General features: G+C 40.1%; 1 protein-coding gene across 2 annotated transcripts in view; it reads right to left on the reverse strand.

Annotated features, from left to right (window-relative positions):
* Positions 1-680: 680 nt before the first annotated feature.
* The window catches only part of NFKBIZ (NFKB inhibitor zeta), a 34179-nt gene continuing 10931 nt past the window's right edge, over positions 681-23928 (reverse strand). Inside the window, exons 1-12 of one of the 2 annotated variants that reach the window (XM_033211404.1) lie at positions 11450-11983; positions 9179-9318; positions 8639-8669; positions 8417-8520; positions 7542-8317; positions 6743-6848; positions 6217-6363; positions 5963-6026; positions 5504-5673; positions 4520-4630; positions 4224-4391; positions 681-2361 (exon numbers count right to left, since the gene is read on the reverse strand). In XM_033211404.1, coding sequence (XP_033067295.1) covers positions 2308-2361; positions 4224-4391; positions 4520-4630; positions 5504-5673; positions 5963-6026; positions 6217-6363; positions 6743-6848; positions 7542-8317; positions 8417-8520; positions 8639-8669; positions 9179-9318; positions 11450-11738 — 2160 coding nt within the window. In that variant the 5' untranslated portion in view covers positions 11739-11983 and the 3' untranslated portion in view covers positions 681-2307. Of the gene's footprint in view, positions 2362-4223; positions 4392-4519; positions 4631-5503; positions 5674-5962; positions 6027-6216; positions 6364-6742; positions 6849-7541; positions 8318-8416; positions 8521-8638; positions 8670-9178; positions 9319-11449; positions 11984-23928 lie in introns of those variants that run through there. The other variant, XM_033211405.1, reaches the window with a different exon arrangement.

Here is a 23928-nt window from a genome sequence, read left to right on the forward strand (position 1 = left end):
ACAGTTCAAATGCTCTACCTTGAATCCTCCCCATGTTATATGAAAGAAGAAAAATATTTGATGTGCAGAAATGAAACTAGAGTGGATTCCTGCGAGTCATGGTCTTCTGAAGGTTGTAAAGCCCCAAATATTGTACATAATATTTGTGTGTACACATATATTTGCATTTTTCCAGGGAAAGGATTCATAGCTTTCACCAGATTCTCAAAACAGGCTATAAGAACTAGACTATATGTGCAGTAATTGTAATGACATACTGACAGACATTGATGTGTTTGTTCTCATACATGTCAAAATGGCTTGCTGGCAAAGGGAAGAACCTTTCCCAGGTTTACATTTCTCTAAGGATGACCCTGGTAATCTCCAAACTGTTTTTCCTATGATTCACTGCTCCCACTTAGCTTTTTTTTTTTTTTTTAGCATCTAAACATCTGAATGATTGACAGCATCTATTAAACGTCCATGATAATTTCAAAACCTAACACACTTCTACTAGTAAACTTAGCAAATAGATTTTGATGTTAACTCTTGTATACTTTCAGGAAACATGTTATCCAAAAAACCCAAATTAACACATATTAACTAACTCAAAGGTATTTAAAATCATCATTAGTACTTTTTTCTATCTAGGGAAATATAAATAAGACACTAGGAAAAGAAAATGCATGTAAGACAAATAATATTAGTGAATTAGTTTATTTAAAACCATCAGTTTTTCCAACGTGAATGGACTGGTTCATATCACACCCTATTTAGAGATACAAGGTGATTATAACTAATGTGTCTACAAGACATACTGGGTCAAACAATGTGATCAATCCAAAGGGTATCTTTTAAAAAGAATTTAAGTACTCAGCTGCAAACATAAGTTAGTCACAAATGAGATTTTAAAAAAAAAAAGTTTTTAATGAGTCAATTTTATTATAAAAACTTAGCGTGTAATCACAGCCAAATGCATTCCTCAGGCATGCCAGTGGCAAGCAAAATGATGTTAATAGAATGTTATTAAAAAATAAAACTTTTTCTGAATGATATATGTAAAACATCATGGCACATTATCATCATTTGACAACAGAAAACAGGACAGGAAGACATGTTTCAATATTGACTTTTTGTTGTTTCTATAAAGGTAAAAAAAACAAAAATTTCAACAGAACACATAAATCAGAAATTCTAAAGAGTAAGCCATAAAGAGGTGTTCTCTTCCATGCAATTGCCAGCCGGGCATGGTGGCTCACTCCTGTAATCCCAGCATTTTGGGAGGCTAAGGCAGGCAGATGGCATAAGCTCAGAAGTTCAAGACCAACCTGGGCAAGGTGGCAAGATCCTGCCTCTACAAAAAATAAAATTAGCCAGGCGTGGTGGTGCACACCTGTAGTCACAGCTACTCAGGAGGCTGAGGTGGGAGGATCACTTGAGTCCAGGTCAAGCCTGAAGTGAGTCAAGATCATGCCACTGCACTCCAACCTGGGTGCCGAGCAAGACCCTGTCTCAGGAAGGTAAAAAAGCATGCAATTCCCTACAAATAATGTCTAATTTCAATGCATGAGAAAAAGTATCTTTACAATTCAAATATATCTTTCAGCCAACAGAGGAACAACTCCATAACTCCCCATCTGCTTTATCTACAAAGACTTAGTGATTACACAATAAAAACTCCTTGGAATTGTAAAATAAATTTTAAATAGCAATAATTCACTTGTTATTTTCTATTTTATTGACTTATACATTTTCAAATATGACCATGTTAATGACCAAGTATGTACAATATTTTTAAGGACAAAATAACAATTATATACAGTTTGCAAAGATCAAATTCTAACCATGGACACCTTTCTTCTAGTCCAATGACCGAAGCCTGTCCAGTGCCAGTAACTCCCAGGGACTGCATAAGGCCAAATGAAGCCTCAATGCTGTATTTACCTTTTTCCTTTCACACGCTTTCATTTTTCTTAAAGAAACATTTACAATGCACCTGCTTTGAAAATATTAACAATGTTTTGTGCCACAGATCAAAGTCCTTGCCTACTCACAAGCTACTGTTAATTGAAGGCAATGTTACCACTCAGATCAAATTCATATGTCTAGATCCCAGATACCTGGGTATGAAATATGCAAATCTGCCAAGAGAAATTAGATATTTTTCTTTTCTTTTAATATAACCCACTATATAATAGTGAACTAAATATGTTTGTTTCATAGAAACAACTCACATTTGCCAATATGAGGCAAATGGTCTATGTACAGATATATCAGGACTGCCTAACTGACAGTGAGTGTTGCTAGCCAGGCTCCAAGCTAATGGAGCTAATACGGTGGAGCTCTCTGCTGAATGGACTTCCCCTTCAGGATACGTCGGATCTGGAAGAGAAACAAATAAAATTTGTGAGGTTTATTTCTTATGGCCAATGCAGTGTATTTCCTTCTGGGTTTCATTCCTTTCTTATACAATCTACACTACTCCTATTAACTTGTAAGTATGTGAAGAAATACATACAATACTTATCAAGATTTTGAGGTGACTCTTAAAAACACTAAACTCCTTTTAAAGCTTATTTCAGATCTCCTATAATAATCTTTGGGTCCAAGAAAGTAAAACATCTCCATTAAAAATTATCTGAAGTTGAAAATCTCCATAAACTTAAGTAACACCTATATTCTTTTCCTAATTTTTACTCTTGCTATTCGTGAGAACATTTAATATAAGGCAGTAATTAAGGCAAATTATAATATCTCACTTATCTTGAAGTCAGCCTCAACTAACAAGAACACAAAACCCACATTTTATGATACACACACACAAGTAAATCCTTAATACCATTCGAGTCAAAACAGCTGTCATGATATCCATTAAAGCATCTACACATAACTTCATGGATCACAGTAAAGAACCCGGCTCATTCAGAGTGATTCATTTTATACCCCAGTCTGACAAATTTTATTTTCTATCTCTCAGCCTCCAGCAGATAAGAAGCAACAATTTAGAAGAAAGGAGATTGAGGTAGGAGATACAACTGATAGCTGCTAGAAGGAAACACACGATCACAGTATGACGATAAAAGCCAGGAAAAAGACCCTCTACCTGCCCAACACACACAAAATACCAAAGCAAAAAGGAGATAATCTGAGAACATTGAATGAAGAGCTAAATGGCTTAACACGTCAGTAATCCCTGAGAGCATAGTTATAGGACTGCATACCACAGACAGTGAAGCAGAAGCAAATACTGAGCTTAGGACTCTGCCTTTTCACAAGTTAATGATGGTTCTGGTCCTCGGAACCTCTCTGAGTATCAATTTTCTCAGCTGAAACTTGGAAGTTGCAAAGTTCTTCTAACTATTAAATGATATACATGAAAACTCTTTACAAACTATCGAAAGATTCCTTCTAAATTACACAGAGCTCTCTACCTAAAGGCTACTATAACACTATGGTCATAATGACAGCTCAGAATCAAAGAAAAAGCTCAACTGCAGTCCACATATTTTATTTTGTGATTAGTAAAGTATGTAATGACCTACCCACAGCCACAATCTCCCTCATTCCCCCCAGGAAAAGAGTTCTATCAAAAACATTTTAAGTTCTTAAAAGAGTAAGTTCTTATTATCTAAAAAGTTTACTCATGAAACTATTCAATCCTCAATGATAACATATAACCATATTTGATGAATACAGCATTAATTCTGTTTAAAGTATAAAGTATTTCTAGGCTTGAAATTATGTAATTTTTCCATTTTTGGTTCAGTATCACTTTGTAGCTAGAAACAATTCTAACGACTGATGTTCACTGAGCTCTTCTTACTCTGGACCTGGGACTACTGTCAGCACTCCACATATAACAACTCATTTAATATCCACAATATCTGAAGGCTCATACCTTACAAGACTAAGATTCTCTTTCCTTGGTATCTGCAGGAACCTTGGTACCTTCTCTTTCCGCACCTTAAACCATTCTGACTTACTCTAACCCTAAGTCTGTGTCACAGAATACTACCTGACCTCTAACCATTTTGAGTCTATGGATAAACTCTCAGATTTCTTAACTGCTCTGTTTCCAAAGGAAGAGGAACACCAAAATGCTATGATGGCTACCGTGAGACACAGACACTGATAGAGCCCACCTAAAGAGCAACAGCGGGCCTCTGCCCTGCACAGCCTAATCTCCCTTTATGTTTCAGACTGGAGTGCCAAAAAGTACTTCCTCTCCCTCCTGTGCCTCTCACCTGTTCTCCCACAGGGCCATCGGGAACCAAATGCACTGGCTGTTCGTTCTCCAAGTTCCGAGTACTTGGGTCGGCTCCCTTCCTCATCAACAGGCGGACGGCATCTAATTGTGTCAGCCGGTACTGCAGGCTGGCAGCAACATGGAGGGCAGTGTTGCCGTTGTAAGCCTGAAGATAAAATGAAAGACCAGACATCGGGAAGGGGGAAATTTCATGAAAGGAGCTCAACAACTTTGACAAGGTGTACAGAAGGCCATTCCCACTCTGGTGTGGTTATTGAAGCTTTCTAAAAGTACCTTTGCATTCACAAAAGACAGGCAACTGGGCAGCTCCAAAAAGAGGCGAATGAGTTCCAGATTTGCTTCTTCAGCTGCTAAATGCAGGGCTGTGCGGCCACTTTTGCGATCCTTGTCAAAGGCAAGAGGGAGAAAAAAAAAAAAAAGAAAATCCAGATACCATGCCTTGGAATACACTTTTCACCCAGTCTCTTGAATATCTGATTCGGCTTCAGAGACTCACTTTGAATGCTCCCTTCTCCACAATGCCTTGCTTAATCCCAAGCTAAAGGGAATCTTATTTCTCTTAAATTTCCTATTAATTTGCCTATATGCCTCTTGTCACAATGTACCTTTTTATACAGAGTGGCCATAAAATGTAGAAAAATAAATGATATTTTTAAATCCTATGTCGTAACATATCAGTAAACTATGTATTATGTATTCACCTGCATTTCCAGACTTGGTAGCCTCCCGGTAGAGCCATATTTAGCTATATCTCTCACCTCTTTTACTAGACAGTAAGCCTCAAGGGTCCAAACGGTTTATGACTTAGGCAATTTTCCCCCACATATTCAGTGAATAAAACCAAATTTTAAAAGAATATTTTCCAGCTTAAAAAACAGAAGATGAATTTCACATCCCACAACAATGAAGAAACCCTTACAAAAAGCACCACCTTTATTCTCAGTGTATGAAAATGGAAGCCAAAATGACAATATCAATTTTAGGTATTTTCTTTTCCTTTCAAAGACTAATTTATTTTACACCTAAATGACCTTTTGGATAATAATCCACAGATGCAAAACAAATCAAAAAAACACATGAAACAATCTGTTAAAATCTGAGCTTCTTAACCACCCCATACATTGCTACTCACACCATTAATTTCAAAAAAAAAAAAAAAAGAGAAGTTTGAATCTATACTTGGAAGCAAGGTCTTTTGCTCTTCTGCTATAACCAGCTTCTCCCCTACCCCATCTTAAACCTTTTCTTTAAATTTACCTTCGCTTCCACCGCTGCTCCCATTTGAATTAGGCACTTAATGGTATCAACCAGACTCTTATTCTTCAGTAAAAGCTCCTGAACTTCAGGTGAATGAGGCTGTTGATTTCTCTGGAGTTCATGGACCACAGCATTGTGGGCTATGACTGCACAATGAAGGGGAGTCAGGCCTAGAAGAAAAGTATAATCAAGCAGTGGTCGAGCATCCCATCGGGTCTTTTGGTCCTTCTATAACGACAAAAGTTGAGGATGGCCTGTAACTTAACCTACAAATGGGCTTCACAAGAACTAGTAAAGCAATCTGAATATAGTCCCTTTGTTGGGTCTCAGTGCTAATTTTACCTACAGAGTATTTTAGCTTTAATTACCTTCCTTCTTAGTATGATACTTAGTACCCTTAGACCTTATGGGTCCCCCCCCCCAAGGGGCTCTCAATCTAATAAAGTTTCAGTTGCTTACCATCATAGTTAGTTGCCTCAAGATCCACAAACTGATTACTTCCCACTGCTCCCTTCTGAATCGCCTGCAGGTTTTAAAAACAGACATCTGTTAGCAACACAAGCTGTGCATATACGTAACTATTACAATCCCCAAGAAATGAGTAAGTTAACTCAAAATAGATTATTGCAATAGGCAACCTATATCCAACTTCTAATATCCAACTGTATCTCTCCGGCCTTGCAATGATGGAAGCCTGGTCTGCTGCCTCTTACCTGAAGCACCTGGGAGTGGCCCTTCTCAGCACAGACATGCAGAGGTGTTCTCCCCCAGCAGTCTGTGGTGTTCACCTGCGCCCCGAGGTTCACCAGATCCTGCACAATGAGATGCTGATTGGCAGCCACTGCCACCTGAAAGGCACTCTGTGGATATCCAGAGGAAAAAAGGTATTTTAAACATACAATGTTATCATAACAAGGAATATGAAACTAAACTATGACTGAGGGAAAAACCCACATAGAGAAAATAAATCCGTTGAATAAGCAATCAAATACTGTAAGACAAGGAAACTCAAGTAAGCCGAGGGTGTGGCTTTATTACACTCAGTGTTTGGTCAAATAGCTACAAAGTTAATGTTAATAACTTCAAGGTTAATGATAGCAAAAAGTCAACATCTCAAAGTTAATATTAACTAAACTCTCTTGATGTTGAGCTCTAAGATGATCTACACATAAGGCTGGTCATCATTCACTTCACCATGACCCCCTCTTTGCCATTTCAGACTCTGTCAAGGTCCTTCACCTGTCCATTGTGCTCTTTAATATCCAGCATGTGAAGTGCATTCATCTTTCTTGCTAGAACATAGGAAAGTGCCCTTCTCCCTTGGGCAACAGCAATATGAAGGAACCTGGGGAACACAGAAAGGAAAAGGGGTAAATTATTTCTGATTTCACTAAGTTGTTCTTTTGAAAAAAAAAAAACTTCCTTTAGCCCCCTTTTTATATATTGGTACACTCAAATGCAACATTACAAAGCATAATTTGTCTTTTCTGCTACATTGATAATACACCCCAGTTGAAACAGGATGGGTTAGGCTATCAGAAATAAGAAAAAGAAGAATGTCAAGCACCATGCTGATCACCTTACATCTATTATTTTTAATACTCATAAAATCCCTATACAAGAAGTATTATCATTTTACATCTCCAGGAACTGAGACATAAAGAGGTTAAATAACTTGCCCAAGGCCACAAAGGCATCAGGACAGATTAAGATCAATCTGCAAACCAACTCACAGTTTATCCCTAATCATGATCTAATTGTTTCTGTTCTACAGTCTACGCTGGTCTTCCAAACCCAATTATTCAAGATGACACAGATATTTTTACGATTTAGAACAGGTTCAGCCAAAAAATTTCTTTGAAGGAAAACCCTTTCTTGACCTATTAGCTATCACTGTGTGGCGGTTTCTATCTATACTAGTCATCTTGGTAAGCCAACCACTAAGGTATACCTTGGTATACCCTAGAAAAATTCTATGCTTACTAGTCCAACAAGTGTGGCTTACCTAACTAAGAACATGAGATAAAAGGATACTCACGTGTCACCATCTGCATCCTTTGAAAGAAACTGGTCTTGGGAAACATTTGCCAATTTGCTTTCTTCCTGCTCCACTTGCCACTGAAAAAATGATTTCCCTAACTGTATGGTATTCAGTGGATTTCCAGGGATGTTTGGGAATGGCAATGAAGTGTTTGAAGCATCCGAGGCCATCTCGTGCCCCGCCATGGCCTCACAGGAGCTGCTGGACATCATGCTGAAGCTGTGCAAGTGAGCATCATTTTGCTGCTGAACACTGGAGGAAGTCGGAACGGGATGAGCAATATTCTCAGATTCGCTGTCATTATTAAGAAAGGAAACTAAGCTTTGGTTCGGGCAAAACTGTGATTCTTGACCATCAAAGAGGTTTGGTTCGTAAGTGGGGGACTGGGAAGGTCTGGAGAAAGGACTGTATTCCAGAGTTGGTTTGTGGGTGTAGTGCGGCTGCTGCTCTACGTGCTGGCTCTGTGGAGAATACTGGTACAGGGAAGCCTGGTCTATCACTTGTGGGGAGCTGCTGACTTGGAATGGTTGGTATTTCTGAGGTGGAGAAAAGACCTGCCCTCCATGGAAGTCTTGACACTGCTCTGCAGGGGAGCTCTGAGGGACCACCACAGGGTTCAACCAGCTAACTTGAACTGTGTTCAGGGAAACGGGGCTGCATTCATTCTTAATGTTGATAATGTTCTGAAGCAGATCAGCACTGCTGTCCTGTTTGGGTTCATTGTGATGAACATCTTCCATGCTCTCTCCAGGCGTTGGTGTTTGAGGTGGTGTCTGGAAAGAAGTAAAATGCAACTTGCACTCACTTCCTTCTAAAATTATCCCAGGAATAATTTCCAAAGGATAGTCAGAGGACAATGGTAAGATACTTACCAAAAATTGGGAATGCAACAGAGTTGGCCTTTTGCAAGCTGGTCCATCAGACAACGAATCGGGCCCTTTCCTTTTCCCACCATATGATACTGTGTTCTTCCATTCTGTACCCAAAGGAATACAGCCTCTGTGATCATCTTATTTGATAAATGTTACCCATAATTACACTCTATGATTTTACTCTAAAGCCCCGAAAAAATTATGAATACAAGTAACTCTTACCTCTGAACTGTTCTATGTTCACACCTTGTGTCTATAAAGAAAAAAGTTTCCAATTTAGTGTATACAAAATGACTTCCTCTTAATATAACATCAATAAGTAAGCTTATCTCTAACACCCTTTATAGCTTACCACAAATCTCTGATACGGTTTTTCTATCAATATTTATTTTCTATGTCAATTTTTATTCTATCTTGCAACTTCCTCATTTTCACTTTCACCTTAGCTCAACGCAGGTCAAGATGAAATTAATAAGAGCATTTGATTTTTCCTCTTCTAGTTAAAATGTTCCATTTCGGTTGAGTCCCTGAACTTGCCTTCATTTATTCACTCATTAAGTTTCTCTTGCCCGCCTACCAGATGTCTGGCACTGGGCTCAGTAGGATACAACAGACCAAATATGGTCTCTGTCCTATGGACTCTGTCATCTATGAAAAATTTCAAGTAACTTACTTGATGACTGGACCTAGGCCATCATAACAACCCTGGCAGACTAACCCCTCCCCACCACTCTACACTCAAAACAGAAAAACAGATGTCACCTTAAAATCATCCACAGCTTGGCCAGAGCCCTTCTGTTTATGACTTCGGATGTGCAACAGGAGTTCCTTCACCGAGTTCTTCACCCGAACACCTTGAAAAGGGCCTCTCTGCTGCCTGCCAACCCCCATATGGGGCTCAACTGTTCAAAAGAAAACAAAACATATTCCTGGTTAAATATCTTCACAGACATAAACATTACTAATCCCAAAAGTATAGGTGTTGCCTAATGTATAAAGTCCCCAAGCAACAGATTGCAAAACATTTCCAACTTGCTCTGGTCAATCAATGGCCTTGTGAGTCCCGAGCTCTGCTCAAGGGTCCTAAGTTGCCTGATACCTTTCTCTACTGGGTACCCTAAGAAACTAAAGCTCATACAAATGTGGCCAAGGATCCTCAGAACCAAGAGGTAAACCCAAATTAAGCCTATCTTTCAGCTCTAACCACCCATAGGAATGGATCACAGATTTTGCCATCCTGACTCTCATAGATCTATAATTATTCTTGACTTTGGAAAAACCTTGGGGAGCAAGTGATAAATTATGCACTTTTCGCTTTTTAAACCAATGGTTTTATGTTCACATAGAAATTTTAAAGTCTATCAATTCCGCTTACCCAAGAAGGCACAAAACTTCTTTCAAAGACCTCAATGTACCAAAACCTGACAATTAACAATGTCTTAGATTTATGTCTTATTATTTCCTTCAATTCAACCATGCCCAAAAAAAAAAGCTGCTTAAATTAACTGAGCTTAAACACATTTCTACATATGCAAACAGGATTTCCCCTCACTGACTGTTTTTGGAATTACTTACACAGGTCTCCTGAGTAAAAAGGAAATATGCTTGTTTCACTTTTAAATTCTGAAATAGACTTTAGCATTTAGTATAGAAGTACAGTACACCACTTTTGATCACTATTATGTCACAACCTCTTAGTATGTGTGTTGAACATAAATTCACAAAAAGTCAGGAAATGAATAATTCAGCCACTCCATCAAGTGTAGAAAAAATAAGGTGGGGCAAGAAACAATGCATAATTTGAACATATGTATCTATCATAAATATATGAGATAAATAGTTCAATGATAGGGTAAGTGAAACATTAGTTGGCTTTAAGTTTAGGGATTTCAAAAGATACCAGAATTGCCAGAATCTAACACAGCATTTTTCTGGAATGAGAGCAGTTAATAATCCAACGTCACAGAGATTAAAAAAAAAAAAATGCAGTTTCAGAAATCCCCTGTGGCTGTGTGGTAAACCAAGGGACTAGCAAAAGTTTCAACCAGATGAAGGCCAAATGGGGAAGAAAAGGTCCTAAACACACACTCTCTCTGGATCTGCTACACAGTGGTTTAAATCACTTTTCACATCATTTTAAATGACTTAAAATGAAAATGAGAAGTCACTTTTTAAAATAAATGACAACCAAAACAGGAGTGGCTAAGAGCGGGAAACACCGGAAAGAGATGTTCTTTAAAATCATGCTGATTAGACTCTCAACGGTTCAATTATGAAGGCGTTTTTCTAGCCTACCCACAGGGGCATCCTGTTTTCCCCCAAATTATGCAACTCGGTTCACTAAGAAAGGAAACCAATTCGCAGCCAACGAAAGATAACATTACGTCTTTCTCTGCTAGATATGGCTTATCCGTTGTTTTTTTTAAGGCATACAGAACAAAAATAAGACCTCAGAAATTCTGGACAGACTTCCGAAACTCGCCAAACTAAAGGCATAACTTGAGTTGGTTTTCAGCCCTGCTTCACCTTAATAACCGCAGTTTTCTTTTCTTTGACGGTCAAGTATTTTTACTTAAAACTTTCACAAATACTGACGAAGAAATAAGTCATGACCTTTAACGCAATCCCCAAACCCTTATCCTCTGCTACAGCTTTTCACTAAAATAGTCACAAGAAGAAAATTACACCTACATCAGACCCCAAATCTCATCATAGTATATTAATTATAACTCAACAAAGCTGCTGCTTAGAGAGTGAGAGATCTCCTGGTCACTCGCCCGGCAGTCAGAGCTGGGCTGAGCGGTTTCCGAAGCCCCGAGGCCCGCAAGAGGGCGCCGGTACAGCGGGCCGCCGAAGGGCGTGTAGATCTGGCAGGCGTCCGGCCCGGGCAAGGCGGGGAGGGGTAACTGATGGCTAAGGTGCGTACGTCCTAGCTCTAAGGAGGGCGCAGGGGCCACCCTCCATCTGGGGAGTCTTCCAACCTCCCAGGGCGTGCGCGCCCCGAGAACGCAGCGGTGCGGGGCCGGCTGGTACCTGGCTGGCGCTCGGCGCGGGCGCCGCCTCTCGGCCGGGACTCCACGGCGCCGCAGGAGGACACAGACGAGGCGGAGGAGAAGTCCGAGGAGTCGGAACCCGGAGAGCCGGGCGCCGAGGGGCCCGAGGCCGAGCAGCTGGCGTCGCAGGCGCCCGGGGCGGCGGCGGGCGGCGACGCGCCGTAGAAGTAGCCCAGGTTGAGTGGGCTGGTCATGAGGCCGCAGCCGCCCGCCGCGTCCCGCAGTCCCTCTCCGCCGCGGCTGTCGTCCAGCAGCTTGTCCACAATCATACTCCCAGGCTGCGCGCTCGGGACCCCGACACCTGCGCCACCGGCTCGCTGCGCGCGGCTGCCTCCCGGGCGGGCTCAGGTAGCTGTCGGCTGGCGGATGGCGCGGGCGGGTACGGGCGCGGCGCGGAGCTGCCAGGGTATTTAACCGGCCGCTGGGCTCGCCGACCTTCCCGGCGCCCGGCCCGGCCATTGGCGGTGCCCGGGCCGCCTCCCAGCCCCTCCTCCGGATGCGCCCGATTTCCAGTAAAATGTACAGGATGAGGCAATGCGCCCTCCGCCCTCCGCCCTCGCCCCGCCCGCCCGGCTCCGCCCAGACCGACCGGTTGTTTTCCTGCCCTTCACCTGGAAACCCCGACAACGCGCGGCCTCCCGCCTCCTGCCTCTCGTCTCCCGCCTCCCGCCTTCCACCTTCCACCTTCCACCTTCCACCTCCCGCCTGCGGGACCCCGACCCTCGCCCGGGCCAGTCCTGCCCTCTAGGCCCCCGCCGGGCCTGGGAGCCCGGGGAGAGGGCGCGCGGCGCAGGGCTGGGCCTGCAGAGGGAGGCGGGAGTCAGCGGTGGGAACCGGTCGGCCTGGTTCTTGGGGCTGGCAAGTCCGGAAGGAGCGCGCCCCTCACCCCTCTGCCTGCCCTGGCGCGGCGAGCTGTTAGCCCAGTTAACGCATCTCTGGAAGGTTCTTAAGGGCCTGTCTCCTTGGGCGCCCCAGCGTAGCCTCCCTTCTCAAACAGCTTTTGTCGACTTTTTTAGGCAACATCCCGAATTGAAAAAGATGTTGGAGCATTTTTATGTTCTCAAATTATCTTCTGGGACGCAAATAATTTTTTAGGTGCAGCCATGAATAAAAAGTAATGCCACACTTCTGTATCCTTCAGCACTAGAACAAAGCCATCTTAGCAAAATAATTAATACACAAACATATAGATGTCTGTATTATACATAGATGTAATTTTTAAAATTCTGCATGGCTTTACATTGCATCTGATAAACACACACAGTAATTTTGACCTTTCCTGTCTTGAATACTTTTTTCCAATGGATTTATACAACTATTTGTTCAAGTCCAACTAGCAAAAAATGCAGGAATGATAAGGTTAAGTACACACATGCTATGTTAAAAGAAACCGATTATGATTAAATAACACGAGGGATACAAAGTTCAGTGAGCCACCTAAAAAGAGAAAGAACAGGTCTGGTAGAGGAAAAAGGAGGTCAGAAGGAAAGTCTTTGCAGGGGTGGTGGCATTTAAGATAGTTCCTAAAGGATGGGGGGGGGGGGCATGGGGCCCACAGCATTTACAGAAAGAACAAGAGCAAAGAATTAAGGAGAGGGTTCATATTAGAGTGTACAGTCCCCTTTTACGATTGTCAAGAGAAGACGATGACATTAAACATAAAAGGTAACTTGGTGCCTTTGGGTGGAGCACCTCCAGCAGCTGAGACAGTGGAATTTTATTTAATAAACATTGAGGAAACATGAATTTTAGGTAGGCAAAATTAATCTGCAAGCAGTTGAGAGAAGATGAGCCCAGAGGCCATTAGGATCCACTGCAGTAGCCCAGGAAATGACTGGGCACTGGGGCAGATACAGTGGGAAAGGAGAAAGTAAATGGAAAGAAAGCAGAGCTGGGCAGCATTGCTAGGGCAGAACCCACAGGTCTGGCTCTTTTGGAGGTGGGGAGCAATGAAAGGGTCCCCGGTCAGGCCATGGCTTGCAGCCATGACCAGGTGAACAGGGCCACCAGCTCCAGATCACAAGGAAAACACCAGAGCAGAATGTTAGGGTTTTAGGAGGAAGGGAGGGACACCATGAGTTTGGATTGTTACTCAGTATTAGTAGGTGGTATAAGACCCTGGTGGGGACAGGTCCAAAGTAAATACAGCCATGCCCCACAAAATGATGTTTAAGTCAACAATGAACTCCATGTACAATGGTGGTCCTGTAAGATTGTAATACCATATTTTTTACTGTGTCTATGTTTAGATATGTTTAGATAGATAAATACCTCTGTTACAGTTGCCTACAGTGTTCAGTACAGTAACATGCTGTGCACGTTTATAGACCAGGAGCAGTAGACTACACCATAGAGCCTAGGTGACTAGTAGGCTAGACTATCTAGGTTTGTGCAAGTACATTCCATAATGTTCAAACAACAACAAAATCACTTAACGACACATTTCTCAGAATGTGTCTCCATCATTAAGCAATGCATGACTGTATTTCCTTGTTTCTCACGAGTGTATTTCCCTAAAACTTCTTGCTGTCTCTCCCTCTAACTTTTTGATAACTTTTAAAAAATAAATAAATAAATAACAAAACAAATTCCTTGGTGTATCTGTGGAAAATACAAGACTTCAGTAACTGTAATTCCTTGGAAACCAAAATCATTTAAAAGATGCTCCAAATAAGATGTTGAGTGTGATGGTTAATTTGATGTGTCAGTTTGACTGGATTAAGGCATGCCAGGCAGCTAGGAAAACATCATTTTGGGGTATGTCTGTGGGAGTGTTTCTGGAAGATATTTGCATTTGAATCAGTAGACAGGGTGAAGAAGATCCCCCCTCGCCAATGTGGGCAGGCATCCTGCAATCCACTGAGGGCCAGAACAGAACAAAAAGGCTGAAGCTATCTTCTTGAGCTGGGGCATCCATCTTTTCCTACCCTTAGACATCAGCACTCCTGGTTCTTGGGCCTTCAGACTCTGACTAGGACTTACACCACCAGCTCGCCTGGTTCTCAGGCCTTCAGGCCTGACCTAGAACGGCATCACCAGCTCTTCTGGTTCTTCAGCTTACGGATGGCAGATGGTGGGACTTCTTGGCCTCCGTAATTGTGTGAGCCAATCCTTCAAAATAAATCTGTTTCTACATATTTATATGTACCCTATCGGTTCTGTTTCTCTGGAGAACCCTAATACGTTAGAGTTTCTCAATAAAATCTATCTGAATTTTGTTTTCTACCTACTAATACTTTATGTATAATAAAGGATTTAAATGCCCATTCAAATAAATCCATCGAAAGTAATTTTTTACAAAATTAATTATCCTCCTGTTTTAATTATCTTCCCATTTTGCATGAGATACAAAAATTCAAGCCACAAATTCGTGACCCCTGGAGAACTTAATATAGACCAAGATGATCAACAAAAGACTAATGTTTCAACATGAAGTTTTGTGGCAATGCCAAAACAATAGTACTGTTTGACAAGACCACAACCCCCAATGCCCAGAAGCCCTCCCACACACATCAAAAACAGTTGTTAATATCGCTACAAAAAAAATTTAAATGTACTTTGCTTTATGTAAATGTCGAAATACAAATTCAGTTTGATCCGTCAGGTCAAATGATAGGATGCTGCCATTGTTCTAATCAAATATGGTTGAACACTCATGCTGTGGGAGACAGCCACCATGTTACGAGGACACTCCCTGGAAAAGTCAACTGAGGCCAACAGCCAGCACCAATATGCCCGCCACGGGAGTGAGCTACTTTGAAAGTAGATTCTGCCCCCGCACATCAGGCCTTCAGATGACTGCAGCTCTGGCCGACATCTTGACTGTAGTCTTATGAGAGATTTTGAGCCAGAACTCTCAAAAACACTCAGAGATTCCTGATGCACAAAAACTGTATATGAAATATGAGGCCTTGAGAATTTGTCCAGTTACACTGCTCCATCAAAAGCAAAGAAGAGATTAAAATCCTCATCAAATTGACTCTGGAGCCTCATCTTTTGCTTTAAAAAAAGAGATTAGAGGATTCACTTCCTCCAGACTCAGATGGACTGTCTACACCTAAAGATACAGAAAAAGATGAAATGATCTATCAGAGAGTTCTGTGACAACTCATAGAGGGGAGAAATCTAGTCCAAAGCTACTGGAAGAAACATATACGAGAATGCTGTCTTTCCCCAGGCTTTATAAATGTTAATAATTTACCTTATTGTATCTTATGCAGTAGAACATTTTTGCATAGTTTTATGGTGTCAATTAACATTGTAACACTATCTTGAGACCAATAATTCAGAGTTTCAAAAAAGGAATTGAGGGCTGGGCTGGGTGCAGTGGGTCACTCCTGTAATCCCAGCAATTTGGGAGGTCACGGCAGGAGGTACTGCTTGAGCCCAGTATTGCTTCAAGACCAGCCTGGGCAATATAATGAGACCCCATCTCTACATAAAATAAAAAATTAAAAAATTAGCTGGGCATGGTGGCACATGCCTGTGATCCCAGCTCCTTGGGAGGCTGAAGTGGGAGGATAACTTGAGCCCAAGAAGTCAAGGCTGCAAGCAGTAGGCTATGACCATACAACTGCACTCCAGCCTGAGTGACAGAGCAAGACCTTGTCTCAAAAAAAAAAAAAAAAGGAATTGGATTTTTTTTCTTTTTTTTTTTTTTTTTTTTTGAGACGGAGTCTTGCTCTGTCACCCAGGCTAGAGTGCGGTGGCATGATCTCAGCTCACTGCAAGCTCCGCCTCCCAGGTTCACGCCATTCTCCTGCCTCAGCCTCCCAAGTAGCTGGGACTACACGTTCCCGACACCACGCTCAGCTAATTTTTTGTATTTTTAATAGAGATGGGGTTTCACCGTGTTAGCCAGGATGGTCTCAATCTTCTGACCTCATGATCCCCTGCTCCTCGGCCTCCCAAAGTGCTGAGATTATAGGCATGAGCCACTGCACCCGGCTGGAATTGGATTTTTAAGTGTAGATGTAATGAACTTTTGAAAAGCTAAGGACAATTTGGAACAGCTTTTCAAACTTGAGATGAAAAAGCCAGTATCTTATAGGATAAGTTATTATATTACTTTGGCTGAAGAAATGAACATCATAGGTGAGAGACCAGTAAAGCCTGGTAGAGTTCATTTTGCTGAATGCTTTCTAGATGAAAAGTCAGCAAAAGAAATCACAGTGCTGCCACGTTGCAATGATACAGTAGCTCACTGAATTAAAGACTTAACTGCACACTGGTTTTGTCTGCAGAATTGCACTCTTGCCTTAGAAATGGATAGGTTTATGGACTGTCTGGACTTGCTATTTCAGTTATATTCACTTACAGCACCAGCCAGTCATCAAAGGTCTTTTATTTGAATGCATGACAACAAACACAAGGAATGCTGAAACATTCAAAATGTACAATAACTTTTCAAATCTCATCATTTATCCTGAAACAGTTGTGTTTACATTTGAAATGATGGTACAAATGCAATGGGTAAAACTACTGGTGCCTTAAAACAAATCAAGGCAGTGGCAACAAAATGAACTAGTAATCACTGTATTCTTCACCACTGTCTACTTGCAGAAAGAAAAAGAAAAAAAGCCAGTTTCACCTAAAAAGTCCTGGACGAAACAGTAACAGTCTTAAATGACTCTTGTATACATCATTTTAATATTTTATGTGGCAAAATGGGAAATATGCATAGAAGTTGGTGCTGCATCCTGAAATATGGCAATTGTCTCAAGGAAATGCACTTGTCTATTAGCTTGAACAATATGACATTGCCATTTGTTCTAATCAAATACTGTTTTGAGTTGTGAGTTGAACTGCCCTCTGTTTTTCATGGAATACCAATTATACTTGACTGACAAACTGTGTTTCAGATTCAGGTATTTGTCAGTTTTTGGTTTTGTTTTGTTTTTTAATGAACAAAGTGAGCCTGTCATGTCAAGGAAAATAACTAACAGTATTTATTGCCAATAATAAAATTCAAGTTTTTGAATAAAAATTACAATTTTGGGAAACTTCTGTTGGACACCTTGAGCTTGATAACTTCCTAGTTCTAGAAGACTTTTTTGATAAGCCCAATGGTGATGTGCTATTAACAAATGTGATTTTTTAAATATTATATAATGAAATGTGGCAACATTTAGAAAATTTGCATAACTTAATAATTTCCAAATGAACAATGCAAGACATTGTAAAATCATACATGAGTGAAAGAGCCACTCAAAGTGTGAGAGTGGCCAATGGATTTTAATGTATCAGAATATAAAAAGTTCATTGACATGGTTTCAGGTTCCATCTTGTATCTCCCCTTTAAGGAACTACCACTTGTTTTGGTATAATATTAAATTAGAATATCCAAATTACCTGAAAAGACTATTAAGCTATTTCTTCCTTTTCCAACTACATATGTGTATGAGACCAAATTTTCCTTATATTTTCACCAACATAACATATTGTGACACATTTTTCTTTTTTAAGAGACAGGGTTTCACTCTGTCACTCAGGCTGGAGTGCAATGGCATGATTATTGCTCATTGTAACCTCTAACTCCTGGGCTCAAGCTCTCCTCCCACCTCAGTCTCCCCAGTAGCTAGGACTACAGGCATGCTCCACCAGGCCTGGCTAATTTTTTTTATTTTTCATGTTTTGTAGAGACGGGGTCTGGCTGTGTTGCCTAGGCTTGTCTGGAACTCCTGGCTTCAAGTGATCCTCCCACCTCAGCCTCCCAAGTCACTAGGATTACAGGCATAAACCCCTGCACCTGGCCAACTGCAACAAAAGAAATGCAGAAGCAAATATGAAAATCTGTCTTCTGTAAAACCGGACGTTAAGAAATTTGCAAAGATGTGAAACAATACTGTTTGCATGAAGTTTTTTTTTTAGAAAGTACAGTTTTTAAAAATAAATTAGTAAGTAAAATTTAAATAAATTTTAGGGATCGAATGTAGGCAATGTCCTATCAGTCAACTCAATAGTTCCAGATTGGACTCATCATTGTTGAACACCTGGTTCTGAAACTCTCCTCTCTTCTCCATCTCTAATTTCCACTATCTAAGACAGGCCTTGATCTCTTACCTGATGCAAATGATCACCCATCCAGCCCTGCCCACTTAAAACCCATCCTCCAGACTGCCATCAGCATGCCAATGGGATGCTGGAATGCCAGGAATTCTTCGGCCAGGTCTAAGAATTCCTCCACACCAGTGGTGTTCAATCTTTGGGCTTCCCTGAGCCACAGTGGAAGAAGAATTGTCTTGGGTCACACATAAAATACACTAACACTAATGGCAGCTGATGAGCTAAAACAAAAAAGAAAAAAGAGAAAAAAACCACGAAAGAATCTCATAACTTTTTAAGAGAGTTTATGAATTTGTGTTGGGCCACATTCAAAGCCATCCTGGGCCACATGCAGTCCATGGGCCACAGGTTGGACAAGCTTGCTCTACGCTGTTAAAAAATCCTTCAGTTACAAATCTGCACGTTGTGCACATGTACCTTAGAACTTAAAGTATAATAAAAAATTTAAAAATCCTTCTGTGGCTCTCTACTGCTTTTAGCATGGAGTCCAGTCTTCTTAGAATGACAGATGTCCAAGCCCTGCCTTCCTCACAGGCTTCATCTTCCTCGTTACCTTCAGTAATACGAAACTGAATATAGTTTCCCACAGCTCTGGGACTTTGCTCTTGCTGTTCTTCTCTCCTCTTCCTCACCCAAAAACTCATGCTCACTTAATACCCAACACTCACTCAAGACTCACTTAATAGCCAACACTTCTGGAGCCTTCCCTGACCCTCCCTTCCTCCCCTGACCCCAACTGTCACCCCTACTTCTGGGCTAAGGGTCTTCCTCTCAGTCTCCACATAGACTTCTATCATAGCTCTTAGGATGTGCTAAAATTAACCATTTATGAGTCTGTGTCCTCTATTCCACTATAAGCTCCCGAGACATGTATCCCTTGTCAATAGCCAAGTACCTGTTACTTAGTAGGTAGTTACTTGGTACATATTTAACTGGATGGTAGAAACAAGTGGAAATGCTTCCAAAATTATTTTATGTCAATACTGTACAGACATCAAAACAAATACTTTGGCCCCTTGAATTAGAATCTCCTCATTCTCTGCACTTGGATTATTATAAAACTATTTTCATCTATCTTGTAAATATAAAAACCCAGCTGTCTTTTGCCCAGAATTCTTTGTAAAGAACATAAAATCTTTCAGGAGCTTTCAAAACAGATATCATCTCATGTGTTGACTTGTTGAATGCTTTCCCTTAAAAATAATAATTTGTTATTATCCCCATAGCAATGTAAAACATACTTCAACATCTCAAGAAACATTTAAACTTCAGGGTATTCTAACAGACTTTTCTAACTCAGATGAGTAAATCAGACCACATATTTTCAAATTCTAGTTATTCTTCAATATGGTAGTGCTTTATAAATGTCAGGTACTCTTCTAAGTACTGGGACACAGTGGTACATCAGACAAACACTCATCTCTGTCTTTATGGAGCTTATACCTGGCTGTGTGAACATTCTGGTCCATATAGTATCCATATAATAGAAACAATTACTATTTCTGAGATATATGAACTCAGTTCTACTGGTACTCATATACTTCCCAATAGGCCACCTGACCAACCAGGCTATGGCACAGACAGCTGTAGTTAGTAAGTTCTATAAGCTGTTTCCTTACAATGGTGTAACCTATTATTTTGTATGTTTTAATCTGGAAAGATCAAAAGGTTGTCTTTAAAAGTAATTCTCTAGGTCCTGTTTGCAGTAAATTATTAGCACCTGATGTCAAAGCATAGTACACCATATTGAGGAAATTTCTTCAACCAGTAACCTGATCATCATACAGATGAATCAGCAAAAGGTTTGCACATCTCAGAACATCCTGCTCAGTGCTAAGAGAATAAACTTGATATGCCCTTAAGTACTGTATGTATAATATGTACAATGTTGCATATTATGGACTGATTGTGTGAAGACAAAATTAATAGTGTCCCTGGAGTCATCTCTCTGCAACTTCCTTTTATATGAAAGTATCAGAGGAGATGCCATATACCACTTTGTCCTCCTCACAAATATTTTCCGAGCACCCACAATGTGTGAGTGAGTCATCCACCATGTAAAGTAACTCCACTGCTTCCCAGCAGGTACAAAAGGTCTGTCCTCTGATGGGCGGCCAGAGAGGCACCTTGCACAAAGTCAGGTCACACAGCTGAACATCCCAATAAACAGATGCCTTATAAACAGACCCTGAATCACAGCAATGCTACAATACCCTGAAATACTTTTTCAGCATCCCATCCTTCTAGCCCAGCAGGAATCCAAGTGTATAAACTGAAAACAAAACAAATTTTTCTTCTCCTTTAACGTTTCATTTCTAAAGAAATGAAAATTCTTCCATTTGATTTCAGAACGTATCTACATACTATAAAATGCATATGTTTCATGCAAAATCATATATATGATGGAGTGGTGTTTGGTGTTAGTCTGAAGGGCTATCTGTGTACTACACTCTCTCTCTAATAGTAATAACCAAAACTCACACAGAACATCCATATGAAACAAGTACACTTTCTTAACTTTCACCCTGTAAGCGGTTCTTAGCTCATGAGGGTGTTTTCTGGTTTCTATTTATAATGATGAACTTTATCCACTATAGACACTTACAGATAAAAATGAGGTAGGTGAGCTTTGTCCAAAAAGGCAGAGAGCATTACAAGTTCCACGGCTGCTTCTGCTTTCTCTGACTTGTTGACAACTCCAGAAGTTTCATTTCCACACATATGAATGAAAGCATCCTCCTAAACGCTGAATGTGGGAATACTGTCAACTCTTGCCTGCTTTAAAGGACACTAAAATCTGAACTGCCTTAAAACAGAATGGTGAAGGACCAAAAAGTATCTTCTAATCCCAACTCCCCTTTCTCCCTCCTTTTTTCCTCTCCATTCTTCTTTGTGACACTCTTTCCTACATAAATCCACAGATTCTAGACAGTAATACATAGTGCAAAATTACCCAACCCTGTACCCTTCTACTGTAAAAAATGTACATGCTCTGGGAAAGGATCTCAGTTTTCAGGAAGAGAACTAATGAGCTAATTTACATTGTACTATAAATACATAACATTGTTACTTTTCCTGATAATATTTACTTTTTAAGGAGAAAAATCTGAAGGCAATTAACCCCAAAGAACTGAATATTTTATAGTTGAATTTTAGGATCTACAGAAATTAAGTAAAGAAAATTTCTGACCGAAAGACGCTTCACCATTCCTTTGTATGAGGCTTTGGCCTACATGGACCTGCAAAGGCCTAAAGCTAAGAAACTTCTAACCATTATACTTTTCCTTTATATTTTGACTTAAATATAAGCCTTCTGTTTTCCCCTAAAGAAAAGGCTAAATTTGGAAGGTTAAATTGAGCTTAAACTGAGCTCATTAATATAGAAAAGGAGTACAGTACTTATAAATGTTCAGTACATAGTTGCTTCATAAACATGTTGATTAGAATTTATGTTTTTCAAAACTTTCATATCCAAAATCTTCTTCCCCCTTCCCTTTGTAACACAGATAACACACATTTGTCAAACTAAACAAGGGATAAGAATATAATGTTATGTCTTATTTAAAAGCATGAATGCCTTATATGCCACATTTTTTCATGAAGAATTTCAATTCTGGAACTTTTAATTCAGAATTTAAAACTTGAAGTTTTTTGTTTTGGGAGATTTTAGGAAATTTTGTTTGTTTTTATAAGTCTCTAGGGATTTATACTGAATTTCTGTAAACAACGACAATAGTGTGTGCCAGACAGAAAGACTAATTATAAAAATGTTTAAGATCTGAGAAGGAGAAATCAGCTTACATCACGTGTAACATATATTAATATCAGCAAAATAGTAATAAATCATAGATCCATAATATAATAATACTTTGGAACACTGATAATGTTTATAATAACTACCACTATTTAATATCTACCATATGCGGAATACTATGTACTTTATATACATACATTATCTCTAATGTATATAACAACTGGGAGAATGGTCAAAGATGGAGGTAAAATACGCAGTTATGAAATCTTGCCAAACACAATGAATACTAACAGACAAAATACATCAAACATGCATAGCTATCAACAGGAATAATTTTATGAAGGAATAATTTTATGAAGGAATAATTTAATACTGGAATTAGTGAGGAAATCTGAATTCTCAGTTACTAAAAGACTACGCAAATTTAATACAAAGTTGATGACAATTATTTATTCAAACAATCACCTTACCTCCCCCAAATTGCTTTTGCTTACATTTTCTGGATACTTTAGGCCAGGAGTTGGCAACTACGGCCTGCAGGCCAAATCCAACCTATTGCACAGCTGTCACCTAAAAATGGTTTTTACATTTTAAAATGATAATATTTTAAATGTTTGTGTAAGTGCCTGCATAATATCCTCCATCTTGTCTCTTGGCCCACAAAACCTACATTTTTACTATATGGCCCATTACAGAAAAAGCCTGCCAACCCTTGTTTAAGCAAAAGTGCTTAGAGGCACTGCAGTGTCATGGCTTTGAAGCCTGCATACCCATCTGTGCCTTTTACCAGCTACGTGACCTTGGGCAAATCTCTTAATCTCTGAGCCTCAGTTTACTTGCCTATACATTGATCTACAAGTATCTAAATCAAATTTCTAATATGGCATGAGATAATGTGCAATGTATGTCAAGCACTTGACACATCCTAGACACTTAATAAGTGTTAGTTCCCTTCCTGTTCCCATAAATTATTATGACCATTGAGTAAACCTCCCTCTTATTTGTGTGCATATGGCTACAGGGAGTGGAAAATGATTGATTACAGATTGGACAAAACCTGTTAGTCATACCTCGCATCTGCATTGAATTTTTCTCCCAGAGCACTTTCACACGTATGCAATCAAACTGATTACAAAGGACTATAATCACAAAAATATCATAATTGTAGAATTTGTAAGTCAGACAACTATTATAGTGAACAGTTCCTAAAGATGCACTAAACTGGCCATAGATTCAGTAAACAGGTTCGACGTCCTTCTCTTTTTCTCTCTTTCCAACAAGCGTGCTCAGAATTTCATCTCCTAATCTGATTCTGGATTTTATAGACTTGTCCTGTTGCCCTGCAGAGTGTCCTCTTCCCATCAGCCTACATCATTCCGTACCGTGTTAAAGTTCCATAAAATTCTAGCAAACAAGGGTCTGGGGGACCAAAAGTTAATTCGGCAGTAAAGAGGAGAGGATGGAAACCAACAAAGTCCCCCTTTAGTTTTACATGTTCTGTTCAGCTTAACTCTCAGATTCTTCGATCTGTGATTCTCACCCCTGTGTTTTCCACCTGACAGGTATGGCATGCCCCATCAGAAAGGTGCTCTGTGGCCTGTACGATTTTTCTTGTTTTCTTTTCTTTTTTTTTTTTTTTT

Source organism: Trachypithecus francoisi, unplaced genomic scaffold, assembly GCF_009764315.1.
Source record: "Trachypithecus francoisi isolate TF-2019V2 unplaced genomic scaffold, Tfra_2.0 Lachesis_group0, whole genome shotgun sequence".
NCBI lineage: Eukaryota > Metazoa > Chordata > Mammalia > Primates > Cercopithecidae > Trachypithecus > Trachypithecus francoisi.